The 16,522-nt window shown below is 48.5% G+C and overlaps 1 protein-coding gene across 7 annotated transcripts in view; it reads left to right on the top strand.

The window, feature by feature from the left end:
* Window positions 1–16,522, top strand: part of UBR4 (ubiquitin protein ligase E3 component n-recognin 4) — a 336,932-nt gene that overhangs the window by 290,558 nt on the left and 29,852 nt on the right. For all 7 annotated transcript variants that reach the window (XM_054691340.1, XM_037498330.2, XM_054691337.1 and 4 more), the window contains 17 exons: window positions 1,118–1,267; window positions 2,792–3,019; window positions 3,821–3,899; window positions 4,396–4,641; window positions 5,421–5,589; window positions 6,079–6,223; window positions 7,039–7,124; window positions 7,765–7,852; window positions 8,115–8,308; window positions 10,422–10,661; window positions 11,078–11,216; window positions 11,835–11,960; window positions 12,078–12,206; window positions 12,953–13,296; window positions 15,378–15,468; window positions 15,775–15,859; window positions 16,020–16,147. In XM_054691340.1, coding sequence (XP_054547315.1) covers window positions 1,118–1,267; window positions 2,792–3,019; window positions 3,821–3,899; window positions 4,396–4,641; window positions 5,421–5,589; window positions 6,079–6,223; window positions 7,039–7,124; window positions 7,765–7,852; window positions 8,115–8,308; window positions 10,422–10,661; window positions 11,078–11,216; window positions 11,835–11,960; window positions 12,078–12,206; window positions 12,953–13,296; window positions 15,378–15,468; window positions 15,775–15,859; window positions 16,020–16,147 — 2,667 coding nt within the window. The remainder of the gene's footprint in view (window positions 1–1,117; window positions 1,268–2,791; window positions 3,020–3,820; window positions 3,900–4,395; window positions 4,642–5,420; window positions 5,590–6,078; window positions 6,224–7,038; window positions 7,125–7,764; window positions 7,853–8,114; window positions 8,309–10,421; window positions 10,662–11,077; window positions 11,217–11,834; window positions 11,961–12,077; window positions 12,207–12,952; window positions 13,297–15,377; window positions 15,469–15,774; window positions 15,860–16,019; window positions 16,148–16,522) is intronic.

Here is a 16,522-nt window from a genome sequence, read left to right as displayed (position 1 = left end):
GTCCTCAGCAAATCTTTGTCATTATTTTCCCTTCTGTTCCATTTGAGACCATATAGTGGATCTAGATAGGTTGGATTAGCTGTGCTTTGAAAAGCATAGGAGCTGTTATTCAGTTACAGGAATTAATAGGCAAAAAATATGAATCTGACATTCCTCTTTTTTTATAACCCTTTGGTGGTTTTCCGTAATTTTTAGACCAAATAGTTCTTAAGAGGACCCAACTACCTACACTGCTGCCACTGCATGCAGCTCAGCCACCCCTTGAGTTTCCCCAGGTGTGGCATATTGTCTTGGGACTTACTGGCCCTTTTGATGGTCTTTGTTCTCCCTCTGCCTCCCCTCTTTCCCCATCTACCTAGTCCCTAGTCTTTCTTTAGGACCCAGCTTAAGCATTAGGTCCTTGGGGGAACCTCCCCCAAGACACACTGCCCTCCTATCAGAGGTGATTGGGGTGGGTTCCAAGAGCGTCCTTTGCACATGGCCTTCCCCTCCAGACTGTTAGCAGAGACTGTATATTATTCTTGTTTCCATCCCTTATGCTCACCACAGAGTATGCGAGTCATGTGTCCCTGAAACTCCCACGGACTCTACCTGGAGGAACACACACAGCTTGTGGGACAGCCATTGTTTCCACTGTCCTCAGGTCTCAGTATCCCTGCTTGTTTGTGTGTGGGGAACCCAGGATCTGAACCGAGTTTAGTGATCGATCCTGCTTCCCTTGGTTTATTTAAATGATTCTTACTACTGTACAGCGTTTTGGTTCTTGGGAATGGAATATCTGTCATTGAAAGTCAGAAGACTTTCTCCAATGCCATTTTGTCCATTTTTGCCCATTCTAACTCTGTACATTTATGTGTCAATAGAGAACATTCAATCCAGTGTCAAAAGCAAGAGTGAAATATTAGAATTTTTAAGAGCAGTGAGATCCGTCTCAACAGTAACCTTTGTATGTAATTAAATTGCCCTTGATGCTTGCGACCTTGCTGGGTTGTGGACTTGAAAGGCAGCATCTGCCAACTTCAACATTAGGTGCTCAGAGGGCAGTAGGCTAATCCTTCTATTTGTGATAATGGAAAGCTGGTACTTACAGGCTCTTACACCAATACTCTTCCCCTAGGGTCATGCTGCTGATGTGTTTGAGGCCTATACTCAGCTTCTAACAGAGATGGTGCTGAGACTTCCATACCAGATCAAAAAGATTGCTGATACCAATTCTCGAATCCCACCTCCTGTCTTTGATCATTCCTGGTTTTACTTTCTCTCAGAGGTAAGTGAAGGTCCCAAGCAGTGTGCCAGTCAAGGAGAGAGGACACAGGGGCTCTGGCTGTGTCAAAGCAAAGCCATTTGCTTACGTTTCTGATTCTGCACATTACTTTTTTTTTTATTTAAATTTTATTTTTATATTCCCCATACAATTACAACCCCCTTATTTTGACCCCAATCCTCCCCTTTCCCCTTCCCCCACCCCCCATAGAGTGTCTCTGGTTCATAGTTGTTTGTTGATTTTGATATTTTCTTTCTTATAGTTATTCTTTTTCCTGGTCCCTTATTTAAGTTTTCTAGATTCCTGCTATGAGTGAGACCATCCGGTGTTTTTCTTTTTCTTTCTGGCTTATTTCGCTGAGCATGATCCCTTCCGGCTCCATCCATGTTGCTGCAAATTGCATGTGTTTATCTTTTTTGAATGCTGAGTAATATTCCATGGTATATATGGACCACATCTTCTTGATCCAGTCATCTATTTTTGGGCATTTGGGTTGTTTCCAAAACTTAGCTATTGTAAACAGTGCTGCTATAAACATAGGGGTGCAGGTCCTCTTTCTGCACATTACTTTGACTCCCTCCCACTGGTAATAATGGGCATGTTGAATAATTTGGACTCCGCTAGGAAAACAAAGTACACTAACTTAACAGATTTTAATATAGGGAATTGTTAAGCATCTACTGGAAAACCAGAACATTAAAGAGGTAACCCAGAGGGTAACCTCAGGAAGCAGCGTCCAACAGCCCTGTATGTAAGAGGAGTGACGTGTGTCTGCAGAGGGATAGCTGATGCTGCCTGCACCTCAGCTCCCAGGGCATGTGCTGTGGTTGAGTGAGGGAGTCCTCAGAGAAGCTGGTGGTTGGAACTGACTAGCTGCTGGGTAAAGGACTGTTGCTGGGATAGCAGCGCAGAGGAAGGAGCAAGTCCCTTCTTTCCCTTCTGCTTTCCAGTATCCGTCTTGCTCCCTGTAGGCAGAATCTAAGAGAGAGCCAGCTGGCAAAGAAGCAATGCAGTTAGCCTAATCTGGAGTGGGCATCACAACAGGAGGTGGTGGGTGGTTTGAGCTGAGAGTAGCTTAATAAGTGGCACAGCAAGTGTGAGGTGATCTCTAGGGAGGATCATCTGTTAACAAATCCATTTAGGCCATTGCAGGTTGCATTGATAGAGTAACCCAACCTTTCCCCAGCTGTTTCACCTGGGAAAGAGATTCTGTGTGTTTTTCCCTTTATAGTTTCACTGTGGATAGGACCGAGTGGACGGCAGCTTCCCTGTAAATTCCTAAGTACTGAGGAAGGGGAGCAGAAACATGGCTATTTTTTCCCTCGTTGGCTTCTTTCTTTCTGTGGTTTTCCTTCTTCTGGTCTCTGTAAGAATTCCTCATATTCACCCCAGGCTGTCTGGGCCGTGAGGAGAGGGCTTGGCTTGTTTATTAACAGTTCTCACTGGCAGATCCTGAAACCCAGGGAGCCGTGACTGGTAGGGATACAGTCTCAGGGTCATGGGCTCTCTGTCCTTCCCTCCTTTAAGTACCTGATGATCCAGCAAACCCCGTTTGTGCGCCGTCAAGTCCGCAAGCTGCTGCTCTTCATCTGTGGGTCAAAGGAGAAGTACCGCCAGCTCCGGGACCTGCACACCCTGGACTCGCACGTGCGCGGGATCAAGAAGCTGCTGGAGGAGCAGGGGATATTCCTCCGAGCAAGTGTGGTCACAGCCAGCTCAGGCTCCGCCTTACAGTATGACACACTCATCAGCCTGGTACGAGCAGGGTGGGGTCTGGTGGGGGGAGGGACACTTCAGGGCAGGGAGCAGGAGGAGCAGCTGAGTAGGTGAGGTACAGGGCTTTTAACTGTTTAGAGAAGTCATGGCCAGGGTTGAGATCCACGTAGATCCATGATACCTGACCAGTAGTGTTCCCTAGTCAGCTTAGGGTGTGGGATTTCCCTCTCACCAGTCCAGCCCCCACCTGGCATTGCTTCCTCCACTTTGAGGAGACAGGCTGGAGCTTCTGTCCACTCTCATTTGCTCGTATCATGGATACGAGGATCAACCTGAAATTTTTGCACTGCTGATATTTGTCTTTGAATGCTCTTAGATAAATGGTTGAAGCTGGTGTATAAAAATAGCATACTGCTTCAAGAGAAATTATTTGGATTTTGAGGAGTGAATTGAATGTATTAATGGAGGCGTCTAGAAAGAATATCTGAGTAGTAACAACTCTAATCTGGTGTCTTTGCTGTTGTGCCGGTGGAAAGAAAGCGTAAACTTTAGTGTAGTTTCTTAGCTCGTGGCTGACCTGCATGCCTTGTGGAGCAGGCTGGAGGATTCCTGAAAGCAAAGGACATTGTGTGGTGTGGGTTGAATGTACAAATTTTGTTACAAGTTACAGAGCTTGTGTGGGCCTTGGCCCCAGCTTCACGGGTGCTGGACCACCTGCATAGAGGGCCGTGTTCGTTTTGCACTCCAAAGCGAGGGTGGTGTCCCCACTAGGCAGCAGGTATGATGTTGTCTGGGCGGCGTGGCAGGGATACTCATTTCAGTGATCGACTTCTCTTTCAGATGGAGCACCTAAAAGCCTGTGCAGAGATTGCTGCCCAGCGAACCATCAACTGGCAGAAATTCTGCATCAAAGATGACTGTAAGCAGTGCTGCTCCACTTGGTTACTGTTCTTCATTCCCAGAACTCCTTACCGTGGCCCCCCACATCTGCTCTGTCGCCACTGGATTCTCATGGTACAGCCATGGGCACAATACATTGGCGGACTCTGCCGAGCAAAGACAACAAGGAGAATCTTAAGGGAGTGATAAGGGCCATGGGAAAAATTTATGGTTTTTGGGAGGACAAAGTCAGAGTATCTGACTTCCAGATTATGGTGGCGAAGCTGAAAAAGAGTGTACAGATTCTTGAGGCTTGTCTTTTGCAAATGAGTGGGGGTGGACCACCAGTCTCTATCTGGCTAAATGTTTCCACAGAGGGTATTTATTCTCCTCGGCACCATCCAGCAGAGAGAACGTGCACGAGGAGGCCGGTGGGAATAGGGCAGTCCGACTTAATGGTGAAGTTGCTCCTGTCCTCGAATGTAAGTCTGGCTGTGGTCGCCTTGGAGCTGAGCCACTCTCTCCTTTGCCGACAGCTGTCCTGTACTTCCTCCTCCAAGTCAGCTTCCTGGTGGATGAGGGGGTGTCCCCGGTGTTGCTGCAGCTGCTCTCCTGTGCACTGTGTGGCAGCAAAGTGCTCGCTGCACTGGCGGCCTCGGCAGGTTCCTCCAGTGCTTCCTCCACCTCAGCCCCTGTGGCCACCAGTTCTGGACAGGCCGCCACACAGTCCAAGTCATCCACTAAGAAGAGCAAGAAAGAAGAAAAGGAAAAGGAGAAAGAGGGTAAGAGTCTCCCTCTCGTCTGGGTCACCAGTGTGTTGTGTTCTGACCGTCCCTTGGAACACATGGTTTAGTCTCTTGTTTGGAAAGGTCTTTTATCCTCATATATAGGGGACCTAAAAGCCAAAGGCCCTGTAAGGTCTCTTTCTCAGTAGCGTGGAAGGTGACACCATAAGCAATGTGACTGCACTGGAGAGTCAGGGTGCATGGAACATTTTAGTAGGTCACGTTTCTCCTGTAAAATACTAGCCCCCGCTGTGTGGAGAGGTTGTCAGCATGATGTGAAACAGTGCTCTGCGTGCACCTGGGTGGTGTTCACATAGGCTGCCCAGCCAGCCCTTCCCATCACACAGCAGCAGCCTTCCTGCTTCACTGCTCTCCGTGGTGCTCGGACAGCTAGCTGAGAGGTGATGGGCGTGCTGGCCAGTGGAGGTGGCTCACGTTCTCTTGTTCTCCAGGTGCCTCTGCAGGTCTCTGGTAACATGGGCTGTTTTAGATAGCAGACCTTTTAAAAGGAAATTCCTCCTCCAGTGTGACTCTGTTTAATTTAATGCTAGGCCTTTATAGGTACTTTGTCCTGTGCTTTTTTGGGGTGGCTTATTATATGTTTCACTTGGGGCAGACCTTCTGTCTCCCAGTAAACAGTTGTTTTCCAGTGATAGCCATTTAGTAGAAAACTTCTAGAAATGGACAGATTTTTCCCTCCCGCCCACCTGGAAGCATGATGTAGGACCCTAGATTATGTCTTGCTATTCAGTCTCAGCCCTGTCCTGTTCTTGCAGGTGAAAGCTCAGGCAGCCAGGAGGACCAGCTGTGCACAGCTCTGGTGAGCCAACTGAACAAATTTGCAGATAAGGAGACCTTGGTCCAGTTTCTGCGTTGCTTCCTCCTAGAGTCCAATTCTTCCTCAGTCCGCTGGCAGGCCCACTGCCTGACTCTGCACATCTACAGGTAGGGGCCTGCCTGATTTTGGCAAACTGTGTGGATCTGGAACCAGTGCAAGCGATGCAGCTCCCGGGGTTTCACATTGCGTACTCTTGACACCATGTCAGTATTATACCAGCCCATGTCCTCTTAACTGTTAGATTGTTACCTGCTTTTCAGTTGTTAAACTGATGCCATAAGCAAGAGGTGATCTGTTTTCTACTAAGAAGACTGAGTTATAGTTTGTAAAGTGACTGGCCTTGCCTCTTAGGCTAACAAAGCTGTTTCTACCATTGAGAAATGCTGGATGGTGGGAGTGGACCACCTCCCGAAGGTGGGAGGGGACCGGCTGCCACATCTGGCGGTAGCAACAGTCAGAAGAGCCGAAGAACCACTCAGACTTACTGCAGAGCTGTGGGGAAATAGATACACTCACAAAAACACTGGGGCTGTATTGGTAATTATTCCATCTCGGAGGTTTTCTGCTGCTTGGTAACACGAATTGTTTGTCTACAGAAACTCGAACAAATCGCAGCAGGAGCTTCTACTAGATCTAATGTGGTCCATATGGCCAGAGCTCCCAGCCTATGGTCGTAAGGCTGCCCAGTTTGTGGATCTACTAGGATATTTCTCTTTGAAGACCCCACAAACAGAAAAGAAGGTAACAGTTGATTTATGGTGAATGGAACTAATTTGCCATATTCAATCGTTTCGCCCTTGAGTTAGTCCATTGTGACCAACCCACATAGGAGGTGCATATATGAAATCTGTTTTAGGTTATTTTAAGTGCTCTCTATCAGCAAATATGTACATTCTGAACTTGACTTAGCCACTAAGTGAGCAAGTGGGGAAATAAAAGTAACTCATTAAATTTGCTTGGGGCGCCTCCCTGGTGGCGCAAGGGGTTAAGCATCAGCACTATGAAGCTATCTGCAGCTACTGCAGCTACTGCAGCACGAGTCAGGGAGCTGACCCACACAACGCAGCAGACCTCTCCTGTCTTGCCCTGCTGCTCCCCTCAGCAGTGTATTTCAGTCAATCCGCCCGTTCTGCTCCCCACTCTGTCTCTGGTGAATCTTCTTACCACCCCCCGCACCTCTGTCCTATATGCCCCAGCTCTTATGTGCATAAATAAATAAATCTTTAAAAACCCAAAAATTTGCTTGGCAAAGAAGGTGCTGCTCTGGCTCCCTGATCATGAACGCAGAAGGGTTTCTGCTGGTAGATAACCAGTGCATGGCTTTTCCATAAGAGTAAGAATTGTCTCCCTCCAGTGTCTGAAAAGGTGGAGCTGCCACTGAAGATCATGGATGCGGAGTCCCTTAAGTGAATAGGAATTAGACCCTGTTCTGTGTGATTTTGAAAGGGGGTAGAGAAGTCTGGTATTTTTGGGTCAGTCTCAGCTAGAAAGCAGAAGACAGAAGCCCTCAGTAGGACTTTACCTCTTCCCCGTTAACTCTGGTGTTTCTGTTGTAGCTGAAGGAGTATTCACAGAAGGCAGTGGAGATTCTGCGCACTCAAAACCACATTCTCACCAACCACCCCAACTCCAACATTTATAAGTGAGTGTCATTCCGCCTTTTCCTATTTGATGCTCAGTCAGCGGGCTGAGTGGCCATTGCCACATTGACAGGCTCTTACCTGTGAATCAGTAAGTCCCCATCTAGTTGATGTTTGACTCTCTTGCATATAGGAGGTATTCAAAGTGTCTGGTATGCAGTCCCTTCAGAAGGTTTCTAGTTTCAAGAGTCTAAATCCCCTTAGTTTATATAACACGACTGTGTTTCCAAAAAACACATTGGATAGCATTGGCTAAGCTGACAATTTATCATTTCTCTGGCTTAATCTTACCTCCCCCCACCTCCCGACTTTATTGAACTATGGTTGATATGCCATCAAACTTATCTATTTTAAAATTCAGTGGTTTTTAGAAAAAAATTGTGACTCTTAGAGTCAGGTTTTAACTTAACTTTTTAGGTTTCCATTGACCTCAGGACAGCTCAGAAATCATAAATGTCTATGGTCAATGAGCTGAAATTCTTTCCTGTGACTTCTAGACCCTGTTGGGCTTTCTCACATTCTCTGTGTACTCCGGGGTGGAATTTGGGGGGATTTGAACCATGGCTTTTTCATGACTACTTTGTGAAAAGCTGTGCTTTCACAGTGAAAACTTCTTTATGCTGAGACTGATTTCTTCCCTAGCACCTTGTCTGGCTTAGTGGAGTTTGATGGCTATTACCTGGAGAGTGACCCCTGTCTCGTGTGTAATAATCCAGAAGTGCCGTTTTGTGTAAGTGACATCTCGAATGTGGACAGTCCTGGGGCTTAGAGGGCCAGCGGGTTTCTTGCTTTAGAGACTGATAATTACTGCATAGGTGTCCTCTCCTAAGTGGCTGTTCATCAGTGGCATGAGTCCTTACCTGCCACTCTTGTTACCTTAAGTATTCATCCATGGAAAAAGAGTTGGTTGCTTTGATGAATTTTGAAGAAGGCAGGATGAGCCTTTAGCCTTGAACTAATACAGTGTTTTTTGTGTGTGCTCTTGTGTTTAGTATATCAAGCTTTCTTCCATTAAAGTGGACACACGGTACACCACCACCCAGCAGGTTGTGAAGCTCATTGGCAGCCACACCATCAGCAAAGTGACAGTGAAAATTGGGGACCTGAAACGAACTAAGATGGTGCGAACCATCAACCTCTATTACAACAACCGAACTGTGCAGGCCATCGTGGAGTTGAAAAACAAGTACGTGCTTTTCAGACTTGGGGGTGGGCGGCAGGCTTGTAAGACTCAGCACCAGTTGTTGGCTTTGGTTGCTGGCTCAGGTAAAGCAGCACCTCTCCAGAGGCCCACTGTGTCCTCTTACTCCACTCAGTCATGACTGAGGGACCACCTTGGAACACCAGCTCCCGAGGGTGCTACTGGAGCTCGTTGTCAATGATGTAGTGAGCCTGAGGGACCGACGGCTGCTGTTCAGCAACCTGCCTCGGGAGAGAGGAAACTAAGTGAGAGGGCTCCAGGCTTTCCACCAGAGCGGTTACACTTCCATATAAAACATATGTTGGGAAAAGTTATCATTTCTTGGATTGAGACAGTGCTTCCCTTGCTCACAGAACAGGACGTATACTTCTCAGGAAGCTTCTTTAGTTCACATTCCTTCCTTTTCTGCCTGGTGCTTTTCCTTTATATTTGTTATGTTGGCTCTTCCTGGCTCTCACGTCCCACTGTCTAGATGTGAGCCGGCCATGTGGGCCAGAGAGGACACTGGCATGGGTTGTGGTTGTTGGCTTTCACGCCACAGCTCTCTGGTTGAAGTCCCAGGCAGTGCTGTTTTTTTTTTTTTTTTTTTTTAAAGATTTATTTATTTATTTACACAAGCATTGAGTACAGTCAGAAGTGTGGGAGGGTGAGAGAACCCGCCAGAGCTGGGAGCAGAGCAGGCAGAAGGACCAAAGTACACTGCTGAGGGGAGCAGCGGGCGGCAGGAGAGGTCTGCGCGCCATGTGGGACCCTCCTCCGGTGGCTGGGGAGCAGCCGTGGATCGAACCGGCGCCGCAGAGGCCACGGGCAGCTTCGCAACCCAGCGCTCAACCGCTGCGCCACCGGGGAGGCCCCCACCAGGCAGTGCTGTTAGACAGAGAACACAGACATAGATGCTACTTGAATGTTAAGATTTGAAAGTGTTGCTGTTACTCCATGAGAATAAAGTCTGTCAACAAATGGCCACCAGGATTTCTGTTTAAGGCCAGTTTTCCTCCTTTAAAAAGCAGAGTTAACATTGGTAACCTGTAAATTGAAGCTGTTCATTGGGAAAACCCTTTTCCTTCTGGAGGAGGTAGATTTGGCTTCTGCAGTGTAGTCAGCATGGCTCCTAGTGAGGCTCTCAGTCCCGGCTCCACTGCCTGTCTCTTCGACCTTGGGGAAGGTCTGCAGCTTCTGTGTCCTCAGCTGCAAAATGGAGATAAATTCACATACACGATGTTAGTTTAAGGGTTAATGAGTTAGCACATATAAAGTGCTGGGAGCAGGCTAGCACATAGTAAGTGCTCAATAATTTTTGCTCTAATTGCATGAATACAGTTACTCCTAAATTATGACGCACCTTTTTTCCTGACTCTGTTGGCACTTGGTTCACATCCTGGCATGGCATTCTGCCTCTCCTGAGTTTCATCCTTTCAAGGTGGTGGTTGTGATGGGAACTTAGTGCAATTGTCAGCACTGTACCTTGGGTTACAGGCTTCGGTGTGCTGTGCTTTTGGAATAATGTCTTTACTTGATACTTACTTGTGTTGTTTTCTGGAATCTCAAAAGTTACCATATATAACATCTTAGCACTTCATATGAGCTCTACTTATTTTACAGAGAAAGGGCAGTAGTAACATTTCTTTCAGAATTAGGTAGCAACCTAATTTGTTTGTCAGATTTCTTTCTTGAGAGTAGACACTTCATTGCCTTAGTAAAATACTTTTTTTCTTCTCCAAAGATTTATTCATTTTTATACAAGAGCTGGGGCACAGGCCAGAGGCCTGTAGGAGGGTGAGAGGATTCACCAGAGACAGAGCAGGGAGCAGAACAGGCAGACCACTGAAATACACTGCTGAGGGGAGCAGCGGGTGCTAAAGGAGAGGTCTGCTGCGCCTTGTAGGAATCTCCCTGGCTGGCCGGGAATTGAACCCGCGCTACAGAGGCTGCGGACAGCTTCACAGCACTGTGCTCAACCTGCTGCACCACCGGGGAGGCCCTTTAGTAAAATACTTTGGACAGTCTTTGGACAGTCTCATCAGGCTGCCATCCCTGAGGGTTAAATGAGAGGCTCTCAGGGACCCCCCGCCTTTCTATCTGACACTATCTCTCCTAGGCCGGCTCGCTGGCATAAGGCCAAGAAGGTTCAGCTGACCCCTGGGCAGACAGAGGTGAAGATCGACCTCCCCCTGCCCATTGTGGCCTCTAACCTGATGATTGAATTTGCGGACTTCTATGAAAACTACCAGGCATCTTCAGAGACCCTGCAGTGCCCACGCTGTAGTGCCTCAGTTCCCGCCAATCCAGGGGTCTGTGGCAACTGTGGAGAAAATGTTTATCAGTGTCACAAATGCCGGTACGTGAGTGTTGTCACCCAGGCCTGCGCCATGTCCAATCCTTGTGTTTTTCCCAGGAGTCTCCATTTGGGCAATTTTAGAGCCTGTGTCCCAAAATAATTAGAAGATAAAGAAATGGAGTCTAAAGAGAGAGGGGGAGGGAAGAGGATGAGTGGAGGGGTGTGTATGTGTGTGTTGGTATGCACACATGCACTTGCCTATCCTGTGGTGGGGCAGGGGATAGAAGAAGTCCTTAGTTTAGTTCTGAGTCTTTCTTGTTAACTGGTTGCTTGAGTCTTCCTGGCCTGTTCATTATTGTCCCTCTGGTGGTGCCTACACTAGTTGCCAAAGCATAGATGTGGCAGGGTTCGTCTCCACAGGGCCCTGACCCCACCAAACTTCTGCTCCTTCTGACACAAACCCTTTGGTTCTTCAGGTCCATCAACTATGACGAGAAGGACCCCTTCCTCTGTAATGCCTGTGGCTTCTGTAAATATGCTCGCTTCGACTTCATGCTCTATGCCAAGCCTTGCTGTGCAGTGGATCCCATTGAGAATGAAGAAGACCGGAAGAAGGTGAGGCCAGAGCCAGCCTGGTTACAGGGCAGTGATCTGAACTTGGGGCAGAGTAGGTGAAGTCATTCTCAGTTGAGCATTATTTTCAGGGCGCAGTTTTGGCAAGGGAGCAGATAACAGTGTAAGGCTGGCATGGATTGCCGGCTTTGTTGGTAATGCATTCAAGGGGCCATTACCTTTGGATTTGGAAAGGCAGAAAGAAGTTGGATGACTTACCTTGAAGCTGTTGGCTAATATTAGCTTGTCTTGGAGGGATGTGTTAGAGGAGAATGAGAAGAGGGGACCTCTTGGGGCAGCTACCAGAAGTAGCACGGGGACGCAGAGGACCAGGTAGCTCTGCACTCAGGACCGCTGTTCCGTATCAGCTGTGTTCCCTAATACTGTGTGACAAAAACTCTTTTTATTTCCTCAGCATTGTATGTTATGTGTGTATTGTATTCTCGCTATGTGCCCACAGCATATTACTGAAAATAATATACCCACCTCAGAGAGTTATTGTGAGGAATAGAAACAACATGAAATGCACTGTGTGTGGGAAACATTTCAGTAGATGGCTAGCAGTTCAGTTTCCTCAGGGAAGTCTTCATGCTGAAAGCCCTCACTCCTGTCCCTGCCTAGGCGGTTTCCAACATCAACACACTGCTGGACAAAGCAGACCGGGTGTACCATCAGCTGATGGGACATCGGCCGCAGCTGGAGAACCTGCTCTGCAAAGTCAACGAGGCAGCTCCTGAGAAGCCACAGGTAACCCTGGGCCGGAATGGGCCTGTTGAGAGGGCACTAGATCTGATTCAGGAACAAAGACTGTCCCCGGGGGGAGACCGATGGCAGTTGGCTGACCCCTTACCTCTTGGTTTGCAGGATGACTCAGGCACGGCTGGGGGCATCAGTTCCACTTCTGCCAGCGTGAATCGGTACATCCTGCAGTTGGCCCAGGAGTACTGTGGAGATTGCAAGAACTCTTTCGATGAACTCTCCAAAATCATCCAGGTAGTGAGACGAGAGTAGCTTTAGAGTATGCGCCTTGAGTGTCACTGATACAGTTTTCATAGTAGTCCTGCGCTCTCAGCCAGCAGTTCAGCTCTTGGGCGCTGCCCTTGCCCGCCCAGCTGAAGGGCCCGCATCACAGCTCTGGTGTGCGGTAGAGAAGCAGAATACTGAGAGTAGTGGGGGTAATTATTAAACTGGGTTTTTTTGGACTATTAACCACCTATCTTTTAGGAGAGAGGTTACCGGTTTAAAAAAAAAAATTGGGTGCCTTGTTTTCCAATAAGCCCTGTTTGCAGGCTCGAAGTGTAGGGCACCCCCGTTCCACTCAGCCAGCATGGGGTGTATGGTGGATGGAACCTTACAGCTCTGATTGCCATGGCACAGAGGCTGGGTCAGACAACAGAGGAGCCAGTCTCTTGGCCTGCCCCCCCCCTCCCCCCCAACTGCCAGCGTGTGCCTGTTCTGACCTCTGCCTTTGTTTCTCATTTGGGAGTTAAGGGCGTGTGTCTGCCAGCAGAGACTGAGTTCTGACTCTGCCTCTCACATCTGGGTCACGCCAACCCCTCAGCTTGTTTCCTCTGTAACATGGGAACAACATATCTACTAGGCAGAGCTACCAAGAAGCTTAAATTATATGATGCACATAAAGTTTTTATTTTAAACCAAAGCTAGTTTTCCAGTTAACTTTCTCTTTCTCCTTAGTTTAATTGCACATTTCTTTCCCCTTTGTCTTGATTTCTTCTTAGAAAGTCTTTGCCTCACGCAAAGAGTTGTTGGAATATGACCTGCAGCAGAGGGAAGCAGCCACCAAATCGTCCCGAACCTCCGTGCAGCCCACCTTCACTGCCAGCCAGTACCGCGCCTTATCTGTCCTGGGCTGTGGCCACACGTCCTCCACCAAGTGCTACGGCTGTGCCTCGGCCGTCACGGAACACTGCATCACTCTCCTCCGGGCCTTGGCCTCCAACCCAGCGCTGAGACACATCCTTGTCTCCCAGGGCCTTATTCGCGAGCTCTTTGACTACAATCTTCGCCGAGGCTCTGCAGCAATGCGGGAGGAGGTCCGCCAGCTCATGTGCCTCCTCACTAGGTCAGAGCCGGCGCCCTCATTCCTCTAATGTTGGGGTTGGTGGCGGCAGTGGTGCTGGGAGCGCTGGAGGGTGCAGTGTTCAGAGTAGAGACGAAAGGGGAAGATGGCCAGGGCGTAGGTGAGCAGACTTGGGGAGTGTGGGAAACGCGATTTCATTCTAGTGTCTTGGCTTGTTCAGTGGTTGCCCCTGGTTTTGCTTTCCACAATTTTAGACACCCATGCCAGCTGCCGACTGAAAATATTACATGTTCTTCAGACACTCTTTTGACTGGGGATGGAGGAAACACCACAGTCTCGTACCTTTATTACAGTATATTGCTGTAACGGTTTGATTTAATGAATTGATACTGTCATTCTCTTACTATGCCAGATTCATAAATTAAACTTTATCATAAGTATGTATAGGGAAAGCATAGTTTATAGTAGTGTTCAGTATTAACTGTGGCTTCAGGCTTCCTGGGGTCTTGAAATGTATCCCCTGTGGATAAAGGGAGACTAAGAGCAGTTCCAGTGAGATTCCCTGAGTGCTGGTGAGGGAGGAGAGGGAGTGACTGGACTCACATGAAAGAAGACAGAAAAGCCTTGTGATTAAGGGTGAACTGTGGGCCAGAGAGACCCAGCCCGGTACTGTGTCCGTGTGCCTTGGACCAATTACTCCACTTCTCTGAGCCTAAATTTTCTTCATCTGAAAAATACTGATAATGGTAAACATGTAAAAGGCTATGGTGAGGGTGGAATGAAATAGTTCGTGTAAATAATAACTCAGTTTGGTGGGGCACTTAGCCTGTGCCAGATACCCAGAGCTGTTTGGATTTATCTGTTTATCTATCTATCTATTTATTAATTAAAAGATTTATTTATTTATACAAGCACTGGGTACAGTCAGAATTCACCAGAGGGTGAGAGAATTCACCAGAGCCAGAGCGGGTTGCAGAACAGGCAGACTGATGAAATACACTGCTGAGGGGAGCAGTGGGCGGCAGGAGAGGTCTGCGCGCCGTGTGGGACCCTCTCCGGCGGTGGCCGGGGATGGAACCGGCGCTGCAGAGGCTGCGGGCAGCTTCGCAACCCAGTGCTCAGCCACTGCGCCACCAGGGAGGCCCATGTCTGGATTTATTTAATGAGCTTGTGCCATAGATTTCTGGAACATGCTGGTGGTCGGTAAATACTTCTTGCTGTATTTTTTATTCACCAAATTAACAAGTATTTACTGAGCATCTACTGAATGCCAGGCATTGTTCTAGACTCTGAAAAATAGTGGTAAATGGAACAGTCCCTGCCCTCTGTCCCCTACTGTCTAGATGGGGAGAAGTGCAGTAACAGATCCTTCATTGCAAGTACAACATCGGGAAACTAAGAGTAGTTCAGTAGTTCAGCTTCACTTCTCTTGAGAAGTGAAGCGAAGTAAAGCTGATGGGCCTTGATTATGGAGGGGCTGCTGCTCAAGGTGACACGGTCAAGGGAGGGGCCAGACTTGCACAGAGACCTGTATCACGTAATGGGATGATCCAGGCAGACGTTGAAGACGAGAGTGGCATGCATTGAAAACAGCAGGGGACCTGAGGGATGGTGTGGGCATTGTTGGGAAAAGCAAGGTGGAGTGGGGTGAAGGACACCATGGGGAGCAGAGGGAGGGAGAATCAGTGAGAGCTCGCTAGGGACTTTACTCAGAATGTTTTGGGAAGCAAAGACACGAGAGAATATGTGCTTTTTGCTGTCACTCATGTAGACTTGTTTACAGATGAGCACAGACAGGGAAAGTGGTGGAGGCAGAAGGCAGTGAGGAAAGAGATGTGGCCACGGCTGAGAGAGGTATTGGACTCTGTGATACGCCCAGTAGTGCCTGGGGCCTCTGTAGTCTGCAGCCGATCGGGGAGAGACTGGCCCGGATGTTGATGCTGCTCTTCTCTCAGTGCCTGAGGGACTGTGATGGACCTTTTCATAGTGCAGGGGTGTGTGAGGCTGGAACTTTAGTCTTGCCCATGGAAGACCATTGATTTCCTTCTGCCTAGGCTCCTTCACGTGGAGAGGAGAGACCCAACTGATGGGTGAATAACAGGACTATTTCTTTGCTTCCCCAGAGATAATCCAGAAGCCACCCAGCAAATGAATGACCTGATTATTGGCAAAGTCTCCACAGCCCTGAAGGGCCACTGGGCCAATCCTGATCTGGTGAGCAGGCCAGCTTCCCCTCTGACTCCCCACGTTTCCTGGGCTTCCTCACGGCGGGCTTCTGTGATGGCAGAGGGAGGAGCAGCCCCTTTGCAGAGCTCACATCTTAGATGATTTTCCCAGGTCAAGCCCATTTCTTAGGGAAGGAGAAATGGGTGATGGGCTGTACGTACAAGAGTCTTCTCCCCTTCCTCTGGTATTGCCACTTGGAGTGGATGTTTTTAGTTCTGAGTCTCCAGATCATCAGCCCCAGACCTGGGACTGACCCTTCAGAGCCTTCTCTACTCATGTCTCTTGGCCTTTCAGGCAAGTAGCCTTCAGTACGAAATGCTGTTGCTGACGGATTCAATCTCAAAGGAGGACAGCTGCTGGGAGCTCCGGCTGCGCTGTGGTGAGTTTAGGGAACATCTGGCTAGGAGGTTTTTGGAGCGGGGAAAGGTGCAGTCCTGGCCACGGAGGAGAGAAGCAGGGTAAACTATGCTTGGCCAGCCTGGCAGGAGCAGGTGGGGGGAGTTTTCTGGCTGTGACTCTATTCTCCTTCCCATTCCCAGCGCTCAGTCTTTTCCTCATGGCTGTGAACATTAAGACTCCTGTGGTTGTTGAGAACATTACCCTCATGTGCCTGCGGATCTTGCAGAAGCTGATTAAACCACCTGCTCCAACCAGCAAGAAGAACAAGGTACTGGGCCAAGCTGGGGTCTAAGAGGGAAGAACAGAGGCTCATGCCCGACCAGCCTGGGCCCTGCCTCCTAACAGCCTCTTCCTGAACTCATTTGGGGGTCACCAACACTGCCTTCACTGAAGTTCAGCAGAGATGGGTTGGCATTTTTGAGAAGGAAGTTTTTTCATGGGAAAGTTGAGTAAAACATGAAAATGCAAACGCATAGAACAAAGAGTTGGCCTTGAGGACTGCCTCTCTCCGAGCAAGTCAGATTAATCGGTTTCCTGATCTGTGGAAGGGGAATATGGCTTCCACCTGAAAGAGTTGGAAGGCTAAATGACTTAATGCAGTTCAAGTGTTCAGACTTAGTCCTTACTCAATGTCAGTTGTGGT

The sequence above is a fragment of the Talpa occidentalis genome, unplaced genomic scaffold (genome assembly GCF_014898055.3).
Source record: "Talpa occidentalis isolate TD23 unplaced genomic scaffold, MPIMG_talOcc4v2.1 talOcc4.9, whole genome shotgun sequence".
Classification (NCBI taxonomy): domain Eukaryota; kingdom Metazoa; phylum Chordata; class Mammalia; order Eulipotyphla; family Talpidae; genus Talpa; species Talpa occidentalis.
The sequence above is the reverse complement of the archived record's forward strand: the minus strand, read 5'-3'. Positions and strand labels throughout refer to the sequence as shown.